This window comes from Phasianus colchicus, chromosome 28 (assembly GCF_987193195.1).
Source record: "Phasianus colchicus chromosome 28, bPhaCol1.hap1.1, whole genome shotgun sequence".
In the NCBI taxonomy this organism is placed as follows: domain Eukaryota; kingdom Metazoa; phylum Chordata; class Aves; order Galliformes; family Phasianidae; genus Phasianus; species Phasianus colchicus.
Window position 1 is genome coordinate 4681010 of NC_143463.1, and position 23310 is coordinate 4704319.

At 50.0% G+C, this 23310-nt stretch overlaps 1 protein-coding gene across 2 annotated transcripts in view; it reads right to left on the bottom strand.

The window, feature by feature from the left end:
* Positions 1 to 23310, bottom strand: part of INSR (insulin receptor) — a 39447-nt gene that overhangs the window by 5872 nt on the left and 10265 nt on the right. For both annotated transcript variants that reach the window (XM_031604019.2, XM_031604020.2), the window contains exons 3-20: positions 15560 to 15875; positions 13945 to 14090; positions 13509 to 13653; positions 13044 to 13258; positions 10691 to 10817; positions 9808 to 10058; positions 9344 to 9511; positions 8466 to 8667; positions 4486 to 4757; positions 4079 to 4221; positions 3318 to 3477; positions 2922 to 3021; positions 2617 to 2684; positions 2257 to 2486; positions 1810 to 1920; positions 1573 to 1732; positions 795 to 924; positions 458 to 592 (exon numbers count right to left, since the gene is read on the bottom strand). In XM_031604019.2, coding sequence (XP_031459879.1) covers positions 458 to 592; positions 795 to 924; positions 1573 to 1732; positions 1810 to 1920; positions 2257 to 2486; positions 2617 to 2684; positions 2922 to 3021; positions 3318 to 3477; positions 4079 to 4221; positions 4486 to 4757; positions 8466 to 8667; positions 9344 to 9511; positions 9808 to 10058; positions 10691 to 10817; positions 13044 to 13258; positions 13509 to 13653; positions 13945 to 14090; positions 15560 to 15875 — 3079 coding nt within the window. The remainder of the gene's footprint in view (positions 1 to 457; positions 593 to 794; positions 925 to 1572; positions 1733 to 1809; positions 1921 to 2256; positions 2487 to 2616; positions 2685 to 2921; positions 3022 to 3317; positions 3478 to 4078; positions 4222 to 4485; positions 4758 to 8465; positions 8668 to 9343; positions 9512 to 9807; positions 10059 to 10690; positions 10818 to 13043; positions 13259 to 13508; positions 13654 to 13944; positions 14091 to 15559; positions 15876 to 23310) is intronic.

The following is a 23310-nucleotide window of genomic DNA, read 5'->3' on the forward strand; positions in this document are numbered from 1 at the left end:
GGTTGGGGGATGCAGTCACCGCCAGCCCATGGACATTGGACATCACAAGCAGTGGGGGACAGGAACCCCTAACCCCATACATCAGAATGTCTGCCTCCAGTCTGCCATCCCCTCTGGGAGGAGCTTTGCACTCGGTCTTTAGACAGTGTCTTCTTTTAGGGCTATGATGCAATGCTTACTTACATGCTAAGCTTTTCCTGTACTCTGAATTTCACTTTCTCCAGCCTGTACTCACAATGTAGGCCCCAGGCTGGTTTGATTTCCCCTTGTAGTGTCAAGTGCTGGTCTCACAAAGGATGCCCTGATTTAATGTCTGTGAGAGGTGGCTCACTAAATTCTGCTTTCTCCTGACCCAGGAGAGAGGTGGGTCAGAAATGCCATCTGTGGGGCGGCCCGCATTGCCCACACTTTTCCCAAAGACTGCAGCTCTGTTGACTGGCACTGCTCCACTACTTACAGCCTCTCAGGGCAGTTGTCCGGCTGATCCAGGTATCCTCCATCCATCACAAACTTCAGCACCTGTTCGTTGGAGAGTCCCTGATATGGCTGCTCTGCTAAGCTGCTTATCTCCCAAAGGACAACACCAAATGACCTACAAAAGAAACAAGGCTCCTGGTGAGAAACATCCCAGAGATCTACAAGTGAGTCTTGTTTTGGAGAACACATATTATTCAAGGATTACTGCATTTTAAGAAAAGGGTTGCAAAACAATGCCGTGTTTTGCCTGCACCACGTGTGTCAGAACAGTGAATTTCCCATCCAGGATCCACCTGGGGTCGCTGAGTACAACTCACCACACATCTGAGTACGTTGTGAACACGCCGTCCTTCAACGATTCGGGCGCCATCCAGCGCACAGGCAGAAGTCCTTTGCCACCCTTTCGGTAATAATCCGTCTCGTAGATATCTCTGGTCATGCCAAAGTCTGACAAAAGCAATGGAGATGTGTTCACGTCTCTCCTTCCATGCTGCTTTCACTGCACACCACCTCTTGATGCCTTCCTTGGGCACCAGGCCACTGCCACACACCCAGCAGGGCTCCTACACAACTTGCCATCATTGGTCACCCTGTCACTAACACTCAAAACTCCTCTTCCCTACAGTTTTCCTTTTGTTAATTACTACAGAGCTGTGATAGAGACTCCAAAGTTACAATTTTCAGTGACAGATTCTATTCTAAACACCATTTTTATTCATCCCTTTTAAGTAAAACTGAGTTCTTTTTGCCCAAATCCCACTGCTTTGGCTTTATGTCCAAAAAGGTCTGAAAAACCACCAAGCTGTTGGGTTTTCATTTATTTTTGGATTTTATATTTACTTATTCTGGATGGGTTTCGGTTAAAATCTGGCTCTTGTGGAAGAAAAATGACTTTCAAAAGGCTTGTCACAGAATGGCTCAGGTCAGAAGGGACCTTAAGGATCATCCAGTCCCACCCCTGCTGTGGGCTGGGTGTCCCCCAGCAGCTCAGGCTGCCCAGGGCTCATCCTTGGATACCTGCAAGGATTGGGCCTGGGCTTCATATACCTCACAAATACGATGCACAGAATTATCTTCTGACCGTGAACTGAATACCTCCAATTTTTACAGTGAAGTCCTCTGCAACCATGCAGTTCCGAGCTGCCAGATCTCTGTGAACAAACTTTTTGGCATTCAGGTAGGCCATGCCATCGGCGATCTCCGCAGCCATCTGGATCATTTCTCTCAGTGTTGGTGGTGGACGACCAGGGTTATTCTACAACAAATAAAGCAGTGTTAAAACACCAACCAAGCTGCTCTGTGCCACAACACACCGCCTCTCCCCATCTGTACCTCAGCATCGGGTCTCAGAGAGCGGAGGTAGCTTTTCAAGTCCCCATGAGCCATTAACTCCATGACCACCAGCGTGGGTTGGCCCTTGGAAACCACCCCGAGGAGGCGAACCTGGAAAACAAAGCAGAAGTTCTGCCAGGGCTGTGTAACAGCACACGGGGCAGAGCCCAGCTGTGAGAACAGGGGTGGGAACAAAGCCAGTGTGCTCTGCAGAAGAGCCTGCAGCAGCACCCAGGGCTCTGCCTGGCTGAGCACTTCTGACAGGGGAAAGGGAAATGATGCAAAGAGGTTGGTGTGTTTTATAAAATCAGACATGGAAAATCCCAGCTCTTTTCATCAATTGCTTCTGCAGAAAGGCTGCTTTTGTAACTGGAACATCAAAGCATTAAAGAAATATCATAGATGGGGCTCCCACTTGCGACCAGCAGAGCCGCCAGCGACGCTTACCACGTGATGGCAGCTGAAGCCTTTCATCACAGAGGCTTCGTTGAGGAACTCGATGCGCTCCCGCAGGCTGGCCGACTCGTTCACCGTTTTCACAGCCACGCGGGTCTCCAGCTCTCCCTTCACGATGTCCTTGGCAATCCCCTCGTACACCATCCCAAACGAGCCCTGGCCCAGCTCACGGAGCAGAGTGATCTTTTCCCGTGGGACCTCCCACTCATCAGGAACGTACACTGCCGAGAGACACGGATGGGTTGAGCAAGAGCCTTTCAAAAGACTTTGCTGCAGCAGCACCGCCGGGCTTCAAAAGGCAGCTGTAAGAACCCACACTGAATAAGGCCCAGAAGCCCTCCTTGCTCTTACCATCACTGGCACTGAGGTATTCGGGGTTGGAGGACGCGTAGAGTGGCCCTGTTGGTCCTTCAGTTTGTCTGGAAGAGGGACAAGAGTTGTTTACTGCACACTGCTCATATTTGAACTGAATTTGATTAATTCCCACAGTGAGCAACAAATAGCAGCTATCCCAATTTGCAAACATGCAAAAATATTTCCTAAACTTCATGTTACAACCATTACCTGAGTTAGAAAACAAACAGAGTTACTTCCAACAAATAAAAAGAAACTTTGGATGGAAGTTCTGCTTGTTCTGACCAAAATGATGCACTCACCTCTTTTTCACGAGCACGTAAGCAGCTCCAATAATTCCAGCAATGATTATGGCAAAAATAATCGGAACGATGATAACAGCAATATTAGGCTGAGCGTTCACTAAGAGAGAAAGAGAGAGTTGGAGGTGTTAACACAGGTCTCAAAATTCAATAGGATCTCTGCCTCATATAAACAGGAGTGAACATGAAGCTGATAGAGGTTAATGTGGATCAGAACAAGAGCTCAGACTGCTGCTCAACACCCGAATGAAGGAAACAGACACACTGCTCACTAACCCTAATTTATTGGAAGTGGAGGTACTGGTAAACATTCCACGAGCCTCTACAGCTCCCTGTGCACTGCCTGCCTCCAGCAGTGATGCGGGTTAAAATGCTGAGAAAGACAAAAGAACTCACAGTAATCAGCCACATAGAAGTAGGTGGGCTCAGTCCAGGAGCCGTTCCCAGCCAGCGACGTCGCTCGGATCCGGACGCTGTAGTTTCCAGGCTGCAGCCCACGCAGTTTGCAGCCCTGCTCGCTGGCAAAGTGCTTTCGGGACACACAGAAGTGAGCTTCCTGCGGGAGGAGGGAAGGGGCACGTTGTGTTACTGCCCTGCAGCTCTGTAACAGGATGCTGGATTTCTTCCTCGCCTCCCCGATGAGCAAACAGACACAAATAGGGTTTTCACATGCTCAGGACTTTTCTGAGATAGCGGTTTGTCCCGGATTTGTGTTTTACAGTGCAGTAGTTCAGATTACACAGCGTGTGCCGCCTGCTGCACCCGACCTCAGCCCTGAAACCCAAGCTCAGCTGGCAGTGCTCCGCCCGCACGGCTGCCTGCATCCACCACCCCTCTGCCTGCTCAATGCTCTCCTAACTTCTCTAAGGATTCAGATGCACTCATCTCGTTTCTGTCCTCCTGTGCAATAAAATTCTGAAAAACAGTCCATGCAGAATGTCAGCAAATTGGGTATCAGAGAAAATACATCGCCACGTCTTGTGCCAATAGGAGGTGTGTGCCAAAGGAAAAAGAGAGCCTGAAGACAAGCACAGCTCCCTGCACGTGCAGCTTCCAGCTGTTACCCACCACCACCACCAACACAGCCACCGCAGCAGGGAGAAGCACAGAGCTGCTTCCCATGTGTGCTGTGCCAAGGAACAAACAGAAATTCTCACCTCTGCTTCCCCCAGTCGGCCGTAATTCACTTCATACAGCACAATAAGGCCATTTGGCTCCTTGGGTTCCTGCCACTTCAAATGCACGGTGTTTTTTTCAACCAGTTCATGGGTGACTGGACCAACGATGTCATCTGCCTTAGCTAAAAGTAAGGGCAGGATTAAAGACGCTTATTTCATCTCTTTTGCAGAACAGACAGAACCTCATCCAACATCCTTTCCCATCAGGAAATAGAGAGCACCAGTCCCACACGATGCAATGGGTCAGTGGTCAGAACAGATGAGCTCAGTGGTCTTTTCCACCCTTAACGATTCTACTATTCTGTATTTCTGCAGCTGGCTCTCATAGGAAAAAGAGCATTTTGGAACAGCTACCCACCCAGCACAGAGCTCATTAAGCTAATTACCTTCTGGCATGGTCCTGGCACTGACATAAGCTGCAACGCTGCACCGGGACTCCTGAGCATCGTGGTTGCAGGCATGGAGCTCAATGCGATACCCTGTGAAGTGCCGCAGTCCAGAGATCACCATGGACTCCTTGAACATCACTTTTTCAAATGGTTTCTGTTCCTCTGCACTCTCAGATGCGGCTGCAGAAGAGTTTGGAGAGGACGGGATGGTGGGGATCACCACGGTGGCATTTGCAACGGAGCCCAGGTCTCTTCTCTTCCTTGATGGCCTATTAAATAACATGACAACGTCATTTGCTACATCCAATGTAAACACATCCATCTGAGAATAAACAGTTAAAGTGGGAGAGCACAGGGTGCAACTGGAAACTCAAATAAGACCCATATTTGCAATGAAACACATTTTGGTTTTGTTTTCTAAGCAAGCAGCCCACCTCAGCCCCTGTAATGCACAGAATGATGTAACCCTGGGACACCTTCCCTGCACAGCTCTGCACACAGGGAAAGCTCCCGTCGAAGGGATTTGCTGGAGGATCCCTGCTCTGCCGGAGTCCCCATGGCACACAGCACTGCTGCAATGCCCGGGGAGTTCAGCTCCTCCACATTCAGCTGGGAGCAAGGATGGTCATCCCACAGCCCCCAGCTTCAGTGAGCCGGGATGTTCCACAGCTCCCAGGTGTCATAAAATCACATCTGAACTTGTCCATTTAGACAACGTTAACCTCTTCCTAAGCCAAAACACATCCAGATCTTTTCATCAGCGCAAAGCAAAAGGCACAGATTCAGACCACGCGTTGGCTGTGCTGCTTGTCAACCAAATATCGCTTCTCAAATGATGCACTTCAGTCTGAAAATCAATTTCTTGCTGCTGTAAAAATAGAAGTGGTGTGTGATCGCATCAATGCGCTGCACCCAGCAAACAGAATCAATCTGGCAGAATTAAGAACTGCTCTGAAATGTCATTTTCTTGGAAACAAAAGGAACAAGGATCAAACAGAACCGCATCCGCCACCAGGAATGCCAGGTCCCAACCAACGTGGTGGATCAGTAATGGTTGCACAGAAGGAATTAATGCTGCCTGGACACGGGGCTGTGTATTTTAAGGGGATGATGATCTTTGTCTGTGTGTGCAGCTATTAAAGGGCACAAAGAGCGACCCGAGCTGAACCCACACTTGAGGCATCTCCAGCCTCTAAAATTGTACCAAGTGATGGAAGCTCTGCTGCCGGACTGAGCACCGCCCCAGTTCTGCCTCCTGCTGTGATGGATCCCACACTGCACACCCAGCAGCTCCTCCAAACAACGCAGGGTGCCCATGTGCTGCGGGATGACGCTGCTGCCAAGCGGCAGGGCCAGCAGGGTGCATTCCAGCTTTTCATTTTCTCTCCCTCTCATTATTAATTAACTCCAGAGGCACCGTTCTGGAGCTGCTGTTACCTCAGCACAGGTTGTTCTGAGCATTCTCCCCCCACAACGGGGCAGAGGGCAGAGCTCTGGGCCCCACCTCCCCGCAGCAGAGCTGCACACCGCTGTGTTCAAAGCGTGGATTCAGCTGCTCCTCCTGCTCAGGGGAATTTTGTTTTTCACAAGTAGATCAGTTATCTGATCACTGATGCAACACGGTGTAAAATACAAGAAGCTGTAGACGCAGCTCTTCCTTTACTTATTACCCAAGGCCTGCAGCTGTTTTCTTGCCAAATTCTCTTTTCCACACACCCACACCAGCACAGGTGCCACTGCTGCCAGTCTGCATTACCCCGTGCCAGCACAAGCTGTCGTGTGTCTGTCCATACAGTGAATGGATGAGGAAGCCCAGAAGAAAGCTGCTTTCAATGCATTCATTTCCCAGACCTCGTTCGCTCTGCAGCCCTCTAATATTTGTAATGGCAGAAATGTGTGACAGAGACTGACAAAGAAGGACAGCGACGGAGAAGAGTGATGCTACTTATTCAGTAGCAATGGTTGAGAGCAGACACAAAAATACATCCTGAACAGCAGCCAGTTACTCCCCCTCTGCCTCTCAGGACTTTTATTACTTTTGAAACCTTTCCATGCTTTCCACAGAGTCACAGAGCTGCTGAGGCTGCAAAGCACCTCCAGTGTGCCCCTGCACACAGCAGGGCAGCTGCTCAGGGCATCCAGCTGTGATGCCTCCAGGGATGGAGGCTCCCCGACATCCCTGGGCAACCTGCACAGCTTTCCATCGCCCTTCCGCTCCATTCTCTGCAAAACTTGTTCCAATATTAGAGCAATAACACAGGAAAGAAGAAACAAAGCATCAGGTGCTGATGGCCACTTTGTTCAGCTGCTAAGGGAGGTTACAAAGCACACGGTGCAAAGGTATCCAGTAGCTCTGACTGGGAAAGTGGGTATGGCACGAAGCATTTGGACACCTGTAGTTTGCTTTGCCAGAGCAAATGAACCCACAGGACTTGTGATGGACTCCTGGAGCAGCTAGTTCACTGCAGACAGTGAAGGAACAATGGGACAAGGAGAAATGGTTTCACACTGAAAGAGGGGAGATCTAGACTGGATATAAGGAAAAGTTCTTTATGGTAAGGGTGGTGAAGCACTGGCACAGGTTGCCCAGAGAGGTGGTGGATGCCCCATTCTTGGAGACATTTCCAACCCAAACCATTCTGTGATTCCATGAGATGTAGGGGAGCAATTTCTCAGCTGTAATCTGCAGCCCTGCAGCATTCTGTTCTCTGCTGGCCTCACCTCCATGCTTCCTCCCCCTGGCCAGCTGAAGGCTTTCATCTCAAGGGGAGGCCACACAGTGCTTGAGAGAGGATGAAACTATTGGAAGCATCATAAAAAAGAACACTTCATGTTCAGGCTCAGGACAGGCTGCCCTATGGCAGGCAATAGGTGCACTGTGCACAGAAAAAACAATACTAATCCACACTGCCACAGCCTGAAGCCTGTCAGAGAAGACATGCAGGATGCACGTCAGAAAAACAGTATCTTTACTGCTTGCTCATAGCTTAAGGGGTTTGTTTTTAAAATATCATTTAGTCTAGGGGCAGTAGAGGTTTCTTCCTTAGCAGGCTGACAAGGTGGCACATCCTGGTGATTGGTTTCTTCCCAAAATACATACCCCAGAAACTGGCCTGAGAAGCATCCTGGGCTGGCTGTGCAGTAAGGTTAAAATAAAACAAAAAGAAAAGAAAAAAAAGAAATCAGATTGTCAGAATTGTCTGCCTGCATCAAGAGGAGTTTGGCTTTGTACACAGCTTGCTTCCCCTGTGCTTTTAAACACGATGTGTCCTGACACTGAAACCTGTCCTTCTGGTCACTAAAAGCTGCAAAAGGAGTGATGTGACAACTGCAGGCACCAAGTCGGACTCTCAGAGAAGAGGAAAGCACTCAAATAATAAGCAATGCTCAGTGCAGTAGGGTAGCTTTTGTCAGGCAGCTGAAAAGAAACATTTAATAGCTAAGGGCAGGAAGCAGAGAACAAATTTAGAGCACAGAATACATGACAGTGAAACCATTACAGACTAACCTGATTCCCAGTGCTCCCTTTGTCGGTTGCATACGAAGTGTGAAGACATTCAACACCACTTAATGTGACACCGTGTGTGCCATTCAAAACAGGACATTGGCCACCCACAGCAGTTGCATTCCTCGTGGTACTGGAGGTATTTCCCACACTGAGCGTGAGGAAGACCACAAATACCGCGCTGAAGGACAAGGCTGTGGCGTGGAAAACTTCCATTTCTCTTTTCCTTTCTTTTCAACGGGATGAAAAGTGACCACGACATTTTAAGACAGGAAAAAAAAAGGCTATTTCCTGCATCACACAAGTCAGAGCGAGCTACGGGGCTTTACATATTTGTGGAGGATTCTCCCCTTCATCCCAAGCTGAGGAGAATTCAGAGACAGAAAACAGAGCGTGACCTTCCAAACCCCACCAACAGCAGGAGCAGAGCTCAGCTCCCCCCCACAGCCTGCAGCCACGGCTGCTGCCCTACCTGGGGACGAACACCTCGTTGTGCAGGTAGTTCTCAAAGGTCTTGCGGAAAGCAGACTCCTCCAGCTCCTTCTGGATCTGAGAGTCGGTTTTAGGACAGGAACAGCATTCTCCACTGACATCCTCACTTTCACTTTGGTTATACTTCTGAGGGTCTTCAGATTCAAAAGGAGGAGACCACGTCCTTGAGGGCAGTTTTAATCCTACGGACAAAACAATTTCACTATCATTCATGCTTGGCATGCCAGAAGTAGAGGTTTGATCCTACCAAGATTCAAAAGGAGCGCACACAAGATTCACGGCGCATTCTGCCTCCCACACTTCCATACCTAGGGTCACATTCCCTCTCTTATGACAGGGCTTTGGTTCAGATCTGTGCTAACTCTGAAATGAAGCTCAGATGTCACTGCTGCCGGAGTTCTACCCCTGCTCCCCTCAGTTTGGGAACACAGGGCAGCAGATTCTGGGAGATCTCAGTGGATCCTGAAAGCATTCCAAACCCCGCGGCACAAAAAGCCTTCAAAAATTAACTCGGCCTCTGATCCCCAGAAGTACTGCAATGTTTCACTTTGCCTCTCCACAGCTGTTATTAAACTTGTAGCTCAGTTTAAAAAGAACAAGTGCAGAAGGGAGATCCAAAAAATAGGTATTTGATTACTTTGTGAAAAGAGGGTTTTGAAGATCTTTTGCACGTGACTCAGCAATAGAGGCTAATGAAAATGCAACCAAATGGGGAATAACACAACCGTGCCTCAAACTGCTTCTTGAACAACAGCACCAGAGCATCTCCAAAGTGTGTGAAAAATCCCATAAATGCTGAGACAGCTCCACCATCTGGAAGGCCTGAAAGAAGGGCACAGAGAGAGAACTGGAACTCACCCTTTAAGCAGTAATCGAGTTCATAAAGCTCACTGTCTTCTGCCTGCTGCTGCCAGAACACCAGGTAGTGCGTGATGTTGCCATTGGGCTCTGAGGGCGGCTTCCACTTCAGGATGATTTGGGACGAAGAGTTGGAAACAGAAATTGGATCTAACGGGACTGACGGAACTGTGTGGGAGGAAAAGAGACAGAGGTCACTTCCACAGCCCTGTGACAACTCCACAAGTGAGCTCCCTTTCCCACGGAACAAAAGCAGGACATGCAGTGCACACGGGCTCTCACCCGCAGCCACGTGAACCTGATGGAACACGAGCACAACGGCGCTCTCTCCTCACTCAGGGAAACACACATCTTCCACTCCTTTAGGAGCACCTTCTCACAAAGGGAGAGCAAAGTGCCACAGGCACAGCACCACTGTGACTGCCTTTCCAACTGCGGCGCTACGTTAATTTAATGATACTGACCTGTAGCGTTGGTCTGGACATAGATGATCTCACTCTTCGCGCCGTATGTCCTTCGTTCATCTGAGAAGGTGACCAGAGTTTTAACAAACACAGCATACTGTGTCCATGGCTTCAGGCCCCGCAGCAGCCAGCCTGGTTGGGCCTGGGCTTTGGGCTCGTTGGACCGCGGCGGTGGGTCCACATCCACCACTGTCCAGCTGTTGGAGCCGCAGGCATCCTGCCCATCGAACTCCGTCACGTTTTGGTATGGACTTAAAAACAAACAAAAATAAGCCTCAAATTAACAGAATCCTGAGATCAAGGCATTGCAGACATGATTTCTGAAGGCATCCCTTATCCCTTGGATGAATTCTAATTATCTCATCCTACGCGTGCTGCGTATTCTGGAAATAAAGCACAGGGAGCTTTGTGACCAGCTTCCTACCAGCACCACACATCAGGTACTGCTCCACACACAACCCAGAGAAACTCAACCTCAGCTAATTATTTTCAGCTGTATGAAAACCAGTTTGGCAAAAATGATTTTAAAAGTGCTTCCCACCTACAGGGGAATAAGTAACTCTGGAGACAGTGGGGAAATGGTGGGAATACATGCACCTGGAACAGCTGGATCAACTGACGTTGGGGTTGCTCTTAAATGAGGGATTTGACTTCATACAACTCCCTTAAGTCAGAGAATTTAATTAATACTTATATAAAAGGGCAACACTGGAAACTTGAGCGTGGTCTCTGTGATTGTCTGACTTCTAATTAGCTATGACCACAGCAGCATTAATGTCTACTCTTCAATGCCAAATGTCACTTATGGCAGCCCAGCACTGCTGTCTCTTTGTAGCCCAACCATCGGTTGCTGAAGTTCCCCTCTGCCTCAGCTGCCACTTACGCCTCTTTGTAGAAGAGCATAAATCCCAGGAGGTCACGGAAATCAGGAGGCCAATATGGCTCCCACTTCAACAGGATCTTGTCATGAGATGTTCTGATGGAAGAGAACTTCAGCAATTCATTTTCACCTATAACGAAACAGAGATGACAATCATTTTGTTAATGCTAAGAGAAAAATAAAACTTTCTGTTTTTCAGCATTGTAGAACTTTCAGTCCTCCAGGGAAAAATATGAGAACCTTGGTATTGAGAACTGCTCATTAAAAACTTATCTTACTTCGATGCCATCCCTGCCCCAAGCCAGGGGTGGGGACAGATGACCTCCTGAGGTTCCTGCCAGCTTACATTTTTCTACGATTCTATGAAAATAATCCTATAAAAGCCGAACTGAGTTCTACTAAGTGTGAAATCTAAAGGCACTGTGTTTCAAAATCCACGACAAGACATACATAGACCCAGTAATGGGGTCTGCATCGTTTCTGCAGGCTCTGCCTTGCCCAGCAGCAGCATGCTCCCTTTGCAAACAGCAGCACTGGACAACAAACAGTTGCAGAAGGGGTGGGGTTGTGATTCCCAAGGGAAGCATTACCATACGGAATGTCCAAGCAGCCCAAGGACAAACTGCACAGCCCTGATGGGATTTGCCACTCCTGCAGTAGCTGCACACGGGATGAAGAACATTCACTTTGCTGTCCACACATCCAGCACAAACAAGGTGTTGTGTTTGGGAGTTGGTTGTTTTTTTTTTTTGTAAACAGGATGCTGCCAATGTGAAAACTTGAGTTGAACCATAAAATCAAAAAGCCAAACACACCAGCAATGTGTGGTCTGAGGTGGGGGGTGGCACAGAGAGCAGCACAGCAAGGCAGGGTTAAAGCTGGCACAGAGAAATGTGACCGTGTGGTCCAGCTGCCTTCAGCACAAAGCAACCAGCCAGCCTGGGAGCTGCAATGCCACAGGAGAGCTGGACCTGAACCCCAAATCCAGCCTCATCTCGAATGTGGGAAGGCCTCGCCGCTGTCTCAAGGGAGGAGATGACCTTTTTAGACAGCTCACTCCTTGTGCTGCCTTGGTCTGCCCAAGCAGAGCTGTGATAGCCCTGGGGCTGTGGCTCAATGCGTGTTTTTGCAGTTTTTAGGTAGGCAGTCATTATGTTCCTCACTCCCCACCATGCTGGCAAGCCTGTATGTGTTGATATGTGGCAAACCAGATCAGGGAAATGATTCAGCTGAAAGATCTCCAGTTGTTATATTTGTTCACTACCAGCTCCATAGCATAACAAAAGGACAGAACTGAAGCAGCGCTGTCACCAAATGCAGAGAAACAGTGCAGCCACAGGATGATGGAAGCATGCAAGCTGTGAAGAGAGTAAGGAACTGAAACCGCAGCTTAACAGATGCTGGGGGTTTTAGTGGCAATATGTTCATCAGCACCTCATGGTTGGAACAGATGACCTCAATGGTCTGTTCCAACCTTACTGATCCTGTAACATCCTGTCCTTGATCCTGCTCCTGCATGCGTTGAAACTGTGTGAGGCTGCACAACAAATCAGAGCAGAGATGCGACAAAGACAAGAACAACAAAGCAGGAATGGCCATTTTTTACCCCAGATTAGCTCTTTGATCTGGTTCACAGGGAGTGGGGATTGCACATGGCACACAATGGCAACAAACAGCAGAGCTGGGAGTGCAAGAGGAATGTACTCCTGGCAGCGCTGCTGCCAAAATGTGTGTCTACAAAACTACACCTTTGGTGTTGTGCCTTTAGTTAGGGTATCAAGTACCAGTGCCCCTCTGCTCTTTAGCTGTGCCAGTACAGGCACTGGGTTATTGCTATCATCAAAGGAAACTGTTAGCTTAAAAACCTCTGAAAAGCATAATCAAAACTGTGGAAAAAAATTCTGAGAGTTGTCATAGCAACTTATTCTGTGTTCCTACTGCCTCCTCATGACATAGGAAAAGAAGATGATGACTATTAATTGGATGCTCAGCAGTAACACAAGGTCCTGGTTTGGACCGAGGTTATACTGTGCTCAGCTCTTCAAAGAGACACAACAATACACTCAAAATCTCACAGCTGAGCACACAAAGAGAAAACTTCTGAGGACCGAAGCTGGCAAGGCGGGCTCCTGGCCAGAGGCAGCACCCAGGAGTGCTTTACTCATGGCACGCTGACAGCATCCCTGCGGTGTACAAGCAAGTGGCCAGTCACATGCCTGGTGCTTTACCAAAAGGACAAGGACAGTCCCTGGACAAAAATCACACGCTAGGCTGAAGGTGTTAAGAGCATGAAGTCAGCAAAGACAGAGGGAAAGGAAAATGATCCAAGTGCCAGTGCATTCTGAAAGTTCCTTACAGGAAGCTTGGTCACCGTTCGTCTTCAGGGCTATGTCATTCCTCTCCTGACGCCCCTTAGTCCCAGAGATCTCCTCCATCTTGTGGATTTCTGACAAACACAGTTTGGGATTGTAATGGAAGAAGAGTTTGCCTCGTGCTATCGTGAGGTTGTGTTTACTCCAGTCCCAGAGCTGGCGAAGATTCTGGTTGTCCAAGGCATAGAATGAATAATTTCTGAAAGCAGAGAAGGAAAATGTGCGTTGGTAGGGGATCCACTAACTGCCCCTCCCCACATGCCACCCCCTGCCCCAAACACCACACAAAAACAAATGCAAACTGCCTTCCCTGGGAGGCCACAATCCACAGGCAGAGGAATGTTTAACAATAATGCAGGGATTGTTTATCAATACAAATCACCCTGATAAGTGCTGGCACTTCTGACACTTCAAAGTAGTAAAGTCAGACATCTTTTGAAAGAACTCACCCAGCTTCTAATGTTTCTCCTCTAATCAGATGTAGTTTACGAAAAAAAGAAAGAGACACCAAGGCATAAGACCGGCGGATTTTTAGGTAACCTGAGATTTCTTCTATCAAGCCAAGATTCGCTTCTAGCTCAGCTGCTATGTTATCTAGGGAGAGGAAAACATTGGTTTTAGTTTTCTGATAATGCGGGGGGAACACTGATATCAGAGCTCAAAGAGATGAATTGGAACTGCTCTATGTAAATCCAAAAGACCTTACAAAAATCACTCAGCAAAAAAACCCCTCGTGAATGTGAGAGGAACCTTCGCTCTGCTGTCATTTCTCTCTCGGATTCAAAATGGTCAAAGCAAGAAAGCAACGCCCCAGGTCATGGATGGTGTCATATTCAGCAGCCCCACATCCAGCGCTCCCTACACCCGCACTCATGCACAACTTACTTCCTCCACGGATATTTATAACCAAGCTTCCATTAACAACTGTGCAGCCACGGAGCTCCTGTGCCGACGTCACCGAATCGATAGTCTTCTCTTTCCCATAGTCACAAACCTTTGGACACGGCCCTGCACAGGGAGTGCAGTGCAAGCTGGAAAACAGAGAGTCAAGAATGCAGGTGAGATACTCATTGAAGAATGGACTCTGGGACATCTCCAGCACATCTCCAAAGCAGAGTAATTAACTCAAAGCAGCACCATCCTGACAACATGCCATGGGCTTCACTCAAGATGTGCAACACGTGGCCTCGAGGAACTCCAAATAACTGCTGATTATTCTTAAAATTGTTGATTCCATGCTTTGAACTCTATCCTGAGTGGCCTGGCCACCACGATGCTGTACAGTGCTAACCCCACCCGGGGCCTCCAGACCAAGAAACCCAATGCCTGCTTTCCAATCTCAGAGCACGAACCAACAAGCAGAGTTGGCTGCTCATCTGGGACTCCTCTGATTAAGGACTGTACATGAGGTTGCATTGAAAAAGGCAAGCAACACGTGCTTTGTGCTCTGGGGAAACGCTTCTTAAATGGCAGCAAGAACGATGAGTGCTTGCCCTGGTCATAACACCACAAGAATGTGTTTCCAACTTGTTTGGAGAAATAACTGCTCCAGGAAAAGCCCAGTGTTGTGAGGTCCCACTGACAGCAGCCTGGAACAGGCACAGGAGAGAGGAGACGGCTGCTGCTACACAACAGCATATCTACTCTGGGGGCTGCTGGATCAACCTTTTGAAAAGCAATAGAGGAAACAGAACATGAAGTCCTGTTAGAGTGAATTCCCTGAAACCGTTATGGCAGGAGCACATGCATGCAAGCAAAAGCTAGCAATATTCATAGGAAATCTGACTCATCTCAATACATAACGTTACTGTGGGACAAACAGCACAGTTTTCACCGATATACAGCTCAGCAACATCAATTATATAATTTCTTTGCTGAAAAAACCTGGGAACAAGTGGAACGGCTGCTCCCTGCTTCAACTCGTGCTACGGCTGTTTGTCCATTTCTGTCTGGCACAACCTGAACCTGCTCAATCAACGTAATTATGGGGATGAAGGACAGACATTCTAAGAACGGCCCAATCCAAACGCGCTGTGCTCCCATGATTAGACACAACTTCTCCCCGTTCTGCTCAATAACAAGGCTTCCTGCTCCGAGGGCTGACTGCAGGGAAGGCATGCAGGGCTGCTGAGGCCGCTCTGTTCCCCACTTCCCATCTCCCCTTGGTTACAGGAGGACCCCTCCGACCGGAGGACACTGCTCCCCCTCTTCCAGCCTTCCTCTCCCACTTTTTTTCCAGGCAGGACAGTGAGCAAGCGAGGCCAAACGAAGCAGAGCAAGAAGAAACTCTTGGCATGTAGTAGGTAAGCCTGTCTGCTTCTAATGGTTTCAATTAGCAAGGTATTAGTTCGCAAATCACCTTAAATAGACCAGGTAACTGTCACAGACACTCAAACACCGAAATCTTGGTCTCACAGACCGCAAATCCTCCAAGCCCAACCGAAAGCAAAGCACGGGGCACAGCAGCAGACCAGCACCCAGCCCGCAGCCCCGCACTTACTTGCTGGAGTTCATGATGTACCCCGACGGGCACTCGTGGACGCACTCGTTGTTGTGGATGACATGGCAGCCCGACTCGCGGGCGCTCTTGCACTTGTTGTGCAGCTCCTGGCAGAAGCTGAAGGTGACGCAGCGCCAGCCCTCGAAGCGGTAGTGCCCGGCGGGGCACGTCTCCACGCACCTCCCGTCCAGGTAGAAGTTGCGGCACGCCACGCAGCGCTCCGCATTGTTGGGCTCCGTGCAGTCCCCGAGGCACTCGCTGTGACAGCACTGCCCGTCCGACGTGCAGCCCTGGGACTTGCAGGCAGGTGGGCAAACTGCAGAGCGAGAAGGGACGAAGCTGAGTGCTGCGGTGATCACACCGCCCCGCAGCTCCCCCCAACAGGGAGCCCTGGAGGGCACAGCTGCTGCTGCTCCGCTTCTCAATCGCAAATTGAACATTCTGGAGGTGTGTTGGCATTTAAACTTCATTCACGCTCATCTTCCAAAACAGCAAGCTGAGCTTTTTTTACGGCCTCAGACCACAATAAATAAAATGTACAGTAAGAAAAAAACATGAAGTAACCCCAAACCTTCCTCAAAAGAATGCAGATTGAGTAAAGGAGCCACTGCCGTCCCCTACAGCCCCTCTCCCATGTATCACTTCTCCCCCCCTTGCAGCCCCTCTCCCCCTCAGCCCCACACAAACCGTGGCCATTGGGTGCCCGTTTCCCCTCCATGCCGTGCTGGAGGGGCTCACTCTGGGGAGGCTTCAGTCGTGCTGATGCACCACGGTGTTATTTTTAACTCCTGGCAGACGTGTGCCAGCACTCAGCGTGCCGCTCCCATGGCACTGCGTGCTGCTGGGGTCCCATCAGAGCAGCGGGGAAACGAAGCCCGTGCTGCAGGGCACAGAACTGAGCGCGTCGAGCAGCCGGTGCAGCCCTGAGCAAACAGCGGCGGTGGGTGGGAGCAGCTTCTGCTTCTTCACAGCCAAGGAATCCTTCGAAAAATAGGAGCCAAAGCTCCATCCTAAGGTCGGTCTGACCCCAAACATCTGCTGCTCCCCCAGCAGCCACACCACAGGTACTGTGCTGTGCACCCCCAGGCCTGCCTGCTAAGACGGAGCACAGAGGGCATTCCAAATTCACCCCATTCATTTTGTGAACTCATCACTTAGAAATGGCCAAGGATTGAAATGTAGCGGGCAAGGAAAGCAGCCTGCAGATGCTACCTCACAGCAGACAAACAAAACGAGAGGCTTCTTCCCAAACAATGCTCCTACACTCTTTATGAGGCCGTGGACGGAGCTCCGTCTGGCAACAGATGTCACGGCTGCAGTTTATTAGAGATACTGGCAACAGGACGCAGACAGAAAATTCCAGAACTTCATCCAAAACATCAATCAAACACTTTGATTGTGGGACGAAATCTCATGCTGATGGGGGGGGAGCAGACTGAGCAATTCCTCTGCAAAACCCGGGGTGGCACTGAGCAGCTCCTCCCCCCGCGCCACCACAGTTCTGTTTGCAATGGAAACCGATCTGCAAAGTGCTGTGCTTACTTACAGATCTTCAAACTCAGCTGCACAAATTCACAGGGCAGAAACCATCTGAACTCTCAACTCTGAAGGCTTTTAGAAGATACAACTGAACTATTTTTCAGTTGATCTGGATGTTTTGCTCTAAGAGCTCTGATGTGTAAAAGACAGCCCAAAGACAGCCAGGCAGCCAAGGCTCCTGCTCCCTCCATGAGGTGCTCCATACACTGCCAGCCACCATTCTGTGCAAAAGCTGGGCACCGCAGACCCACCAGGTGACAAACTCTCAAACCCCAGCACACGCAGTGGGATGCACTGCGATTTCTGAGCTCCTGAGAACCTCACAGGAACCCCTCCAGCATCCCTTCGCTCCCACGCGCCCTCACAGCCCCCAGCCCAGCAGCAGGGCAGCAGATCCGTGCCGGGCCGGGGCAGCGCAGGCCCCAAGCTGCTGGTCGGGGCGGATCAATGTTTAACCAGCAGTGAGGGCACCCTGCAGACCTGGGACGCAACGCGTCCTGCAAAGCTTCTGACTGCAGATCCAGGCGGGCACTTCTGTGCGCAGCTGAGGCCCAGCAAAGGGGGGCAGAGGCAGCCGAGTCAACGCAAAGGAATTCCCACCTGCAGGGCTCTCCCTTCTGGGCCTCAGGTGGGAGAGGAGCACTTGGAACTGTGAGCAGGACCAGCACACGCGGCCAGGGGAGCTGCGCTGAGCAGGAGAGTCAATCAGCACTGGGCTGCCTGGCTAATTCACACCGTTTGAGCCTCGAGGTGTGGTTAAAAGCACCTGCATTAGGTCTTGTTTCTATCTGGCTGCTAACACAACACTAGCAAGAGGATGGTCAAAGTAAAATAAACCGAAAGTCGCCCTGGGTGAGCCCTGCTTCCCTGCGGACTCACACAGCACAGCCACGGCACCCAGCGCTCAGCAGCACGGGGATGGCGGCTCCTGTCTGCTCCAGCGCCCGGCCTTCTGTGAGCACCAGCACAGACTGCACTGAAACCCAAACGGGTTCTCCTTATAAAGTCATCTAGGAAGCACGTTAGATAGAACATCAATTTGTTCTTTGACTTGATCGCTTCTCAAAGTCAACCCAGCTCCGCTGTCAAGACCTTCCAATTCAGCACGGCCCCCAGTGGTGTTTGGGATTGCCTTACATTGTAATTTCTCTACATGAAACAACTCTGTTTTTAAGCTCACGACCCCCTATTTGTTTGTGAGCCGTTAACTGGAACCCACCAAGGCTCCAACGCCCCGGCACAGCAGCGACTGCACAAAGCAGGCTCAAGGCCTTGCAGTCAGAGCTGCGGCTGAAGCGTTATTTATAAAAAGGAAACTGAAGGAGACTGCAGCACATCACGCCCCGACCCCGAGCCGCGCGCTGGGAGCGCTGGGAGCTCCATCCTCACACAGGAACAGATAAAATTAACTGCAGGTGCCTCCCTTCCCACAGATAGCAGCTTCCAAAAACAACACGCCGTTACTAGAACATAAAGGAAACGCTTCCCACTGCCATTTGTCCGGGACAATATTGCAGTTCTTATCTCACGTATCAGTAAGGATAAGGGAAGCCTTGTGTTGCCTCCAGCCCCTCTCGTAAGTGACACCCGCTTGGATGAAGCCGTGGTGAATGGCTCAGATGTTCCAAGAGGGACCGATGAGCCCTCAGGGCTGCATCCCAAATGGCAGTGGGACATCCCAGCACCACACGGCTTAGCAAAGATAAAGGGGCTTGGGGCTGATACTGGAGGATGGGGGCTGTGGGAAGAAGTGGGTGCATGGAGATAGGACCAGGTTGAGCTCTGGTGCCGATGCAGGAGCGGAGCAGACGAAGGCAGACCTTCGAGGACCTGTCTCCTCCACGCTGACCTTCTGCTGTTTGCACTGTGCAGAAACCACTCTTAATCCCAAGGAGTTTTTCCCAAATAGAAAAAATCTACTGATACATCATTTTTGCCAAGAAATACAGAAAACTTACCATGAGGAACTCACACATGTCTCTAAATAGGCACATACACACCTTTTGATACATATAACAATAAATACAGGGATAAGGTGAGCAGCTCTGCCTGGCCCCACACTGACCACAGCCCCAGTGCCCAGATCTTTCTCTGTCCCTCTCCTGAAGTTCTCATCCCACTCCCTCCCACCCCAGCTATTTACAGGGGGAAGCAGAAGCCCCCCTGTGGGTGTTCAGAGCATGGAGTGAAGACACCCCAGCACCCACAGCATGGCAGCGAGCAGCCTGGGCCTCCCTGAGGTGCTGGGGTCACTGCCCAGAACTGTGGGGATGTGGCACTGAGGGATGCAGTCAGTGGGCACGGGGGGTGCGTTGTGCCTGGGGAGCTTAGAGGCCTTTTCCAACCTTTACGACTCCATGATCTCAGAGCAAAGCAGTTCTTTCTGATGAGACCTGGGAAACAAAGCTGAATTATAAATGAAAATGCAGCTCAAGAGCAGCTCTGTTTTCACTCCTCCAGCACCTGTCAGGTGAGCAGAATCCCCGAGCAGCTAAAAACAACTCCTGGAACCTGGCTAAAGTGGCAATTGAGCTGGCAATCGAGATAAAAACAGCCAAACACAGAGTTTGATTTGAAAACAGCAGAGTCGTTAAGGGCAGAACAAGTGTCACAAAGTGCACATGGGGACAACAGTCAGAGCTGAAGAAGTGAACACCTCTCCCAGTGCCCACAGCACCGCTGCTGTGCTGCTCTCTGGCACAGTGAGCTCGCTCCTTGTGCTCCGTGCTCAGTGAGAGGCACGCTTTGTGCAGGGATCCTTGCTTGTCTGGTTTGCTTTTTCAGCCCCAAGCTGACACTACATCTCCAAGCAAAGCCTGGAGCCCCCAGTGATACCAACACAACCATTGCTGCTCTTGGCCCCAGTGGTGGCTTACAGCTGAACAACATCAGGAAACCCACTGTTCCTCCAGTACCTGGGGGCTGTTTCCAGCCCCAGTCCCAGCAGCAACCTACAGCCTTTGGGAAGGAAACAACGTGACGGCTCCTGGGCATCAGCCAGCTGGTCAACACAACAGAACAGAGGATTTGTATGGACACCGAGAGCAGAATCTTTGAAAGGGTTTGGGGGAATTTTTCTGCAAACCTTTGCCCATGTTTTCACTCACACCTTGTTGTTGTTCTTTAAAGTTCAGCCCACGTTACAACCCAAGGATCAGCTTTTATCGCTCAATGGTTGACATGCCAGCCAGGAACCTCATGAGAGCTTCCTGTTAATGTTTAACCACGCATTACTCTTTCCGACATACAGCATCTTGCAAACATCCCCCTCTGCTTTAACCTCTCCTCATGCTGAGGCCCAGGAGCATCACAGTGAGGGAGGCACCACGGCTGTCCAAACACCCAGGAGCGAGGTGAGGCTCCCCACCACCAACACAGCCAAAGGTCTCTGCTTCCATTCCCTTCTTCACTGTTGGCATCACACTGTGACCACAACAGTGGTGTCTCAGCGCTGAGTGCTGAACCACGATGAGCCCAGGAGATGAGCACAGAAGCTGGCATCTTACAGACTGAGGAACAGCCACACAGAGATGAGCAGGAGTGCTTCCACGTACGGTGACAGCCACAACCCTCCATTTCCCAAACGTAGGGAAATGTAGCCACTGCTCCTACGTTAAGCCTTGTCTGGAAAACAAGGAGTGATGTGAGCACAGAAGAATTATAACCTTTGCCTCCTGGAAAGATAAGAGGGGCATAAAGAGGCTTTTCTCAAGGATGTTGGAGTAAACAAGACACTAAAGAATGAAAGCTAAGTTGCCACATTCAGCTTGTGGGGATAAGGAAGGCTACATGTAGGTGTGGGTTGTGAAAAGATGCACAAAATGTCAGCGGGGCACACAAAGCAGTGCCAATTTATACTGGACAGCACATCAGCACAGAGCAAACAGGGGAGCGGAGCCGGCTGTAACAGAAAGGGAACGCAGCGGGCGGAAGTGTAAGATTAACCACAAGGAGATTAAGCTGATAACTAATGATCTACACAGAAATGTCAGACAGAGGTTAAGATTTTAATCTGGACAGATTCCATGGTGTACTCACGAATTGTAAACACAGACACTGGGGCTGAAGTGGTGCTTGAGGATGAAGGTGCTGCAAAGGAGCCAGGGAGGGAGAAGGAACAAAACGTGCAGAGCCCCCACTTTTCCTCCTGGCAGCCGAGGGCTGGATGGGCACTGAAGCTGGAACACCACCTGTCCCATAGCTGCAGGGAGCCTCCTGCAGTGCCCATCAGCAGGGCTATTCCCACGTGCCTATATCCCAAGCATGTTTCCTGTAATGTAAGAGGTTTTTACGGACTCATAGAACGGTGGTTTTCTCTGAACCTACAGCATTTTTCCAAAGTTGTAGCTCACTGTGGAAAGGATCTCATTACTCAGGATCAAACGCACAGATTATCTTTCTTTCACATACTCAAGGCATTTTGGCCACATCAGCTCATGTCCACTTGTCTACACACCCTTCTCTCTTCGCCCAGAGCTGCAAGCATGCTCTCCACAGTTTATTTCTAGGTATAAGAATTTACTTAGCAGTACTGAAATAGATACTGTTTGCTTGCAGTCCCAGAGCCAAGCAGTCAAAACCTCCCTATGAAATATATTTTGATTTACTATACTTGCCCTTGTCACCTTCAGTGCACCAATAATCCATTTTCCAGTAATTCAGTGCACAACAGACGCAGCCCACAGCAACCACCCAGCACAGGCACACCCCCACCTGATGAATTCTCCTTACAACGTTCCTACAGTTTGTGAACTGCAGAGCACGTGCTTCTGCTTCTCTAATCAAAGCCCCGAAGGAGACACGATAAAAGTGACAAAAAGTCACACAAATACAACCCGAAGGAAAAGCAAATGACTACAGATTGGTACAAAAAAACAACAGCTATATTGCACAAGCCATCCTTAGAGACTTCAAATCTATTTCTCCTTGTAAATTATGCAAGAGAAAGCTGTAATCGGAAGGAATTTAATCCCAAACCAGTTGTGCCACCCCGACAAAGAGGCGAACAACAGGGAAACCAAACCTGCTGACGTTACATTAAACCCAGTGAAGATCTCCAATCTTGCTTCCTTTCTGACAAAGGTCAGCTGTCAGAACCCTGGAAATTGGGTGTATTTCATGTGCCTTCGACGTGGCTGGCTCTTACTGGGACTGACTGCCACTCGGTTCAACAGCAAGGAAGCAGCACAAGTCTCACCGTCAGCAGTGCTGGGAGCCCTGAGAAGCTCCAGCCCCATGGAGGCAGACAGAGCCTTATCACCAACACCATCAGCATCGTCCACTTCAGAGCAATTAGGACTACTTAGAGCCAGTTTGATATCCTAAGTGTCAGCCTTGACACCTGCTGGTCCATAAACGGGGTAGTTACTGCAGGGGAACAAACATATGGAAATAATCTCACAGTGGAAAGAGTCCTCTTGAAAAAAGGCACACAGACCAGCTTTCTGGCCCAAGAAGGTGACTGGGACTGTCCTACACAAAACCCCCGCAGCCGTATCAGTTCCTCCTGAGACAAAGATCCCTTTTTTCAAGCAGAGCAGGGAGGTTTCAGATCTTTCAAGCAAAACAAGGTCTCAGATCTCAGTGCAGAGCAGCCGCTCCTGCGAGTGGTGTTCAGTGGGAGCAGCTCTTTGGGGCCTCCAGGCACCACGCAGCCCATCTCCAGCGCAGGGCAGCCCCACAGCTTCACCTACAGCATCTCAGGCAGCTTTGACTTCGTGCTGCTTCCTCCTCAGCAGCACGGCTCACATGTTGTATCCCAGGAACAAAGCGATGCATGACGAGGGACCTTGTTCCAGCAGGGATGGGCTCACCACACGCTGAGGTTCCCCGGGGTGCTCGGGGGGTCCCAGCCCTGCTGGGGCTGCACCAACAGCAGCCTTGTTCCAATGCAACGGCACTGCAAGGAGACTGCAGACTAGGAAAAGCAAGTCTGATCTGCCTTGACTCAATCACTGCCTTCACGCTTTCTTTACCCATAGAGTGCGACTGATGTGTTTTGCAGAACAGGCAGGAAGTGCTTCCCTGATCCTCCGATTTTAATGAACATCTTTATTGCTCATCAAACACTGAAGCCCACGTGTTGCTGTAACACAGCATGGATGCCTGATGGAGTTCAGGAACGCAGGTGCTGACAGACGCTCGGTTCCCCCATGCCCCCGCTGTCCCGTGATGGCTGCAGACTCGCACTGCCTGATTCCTGGAAGCCCAGC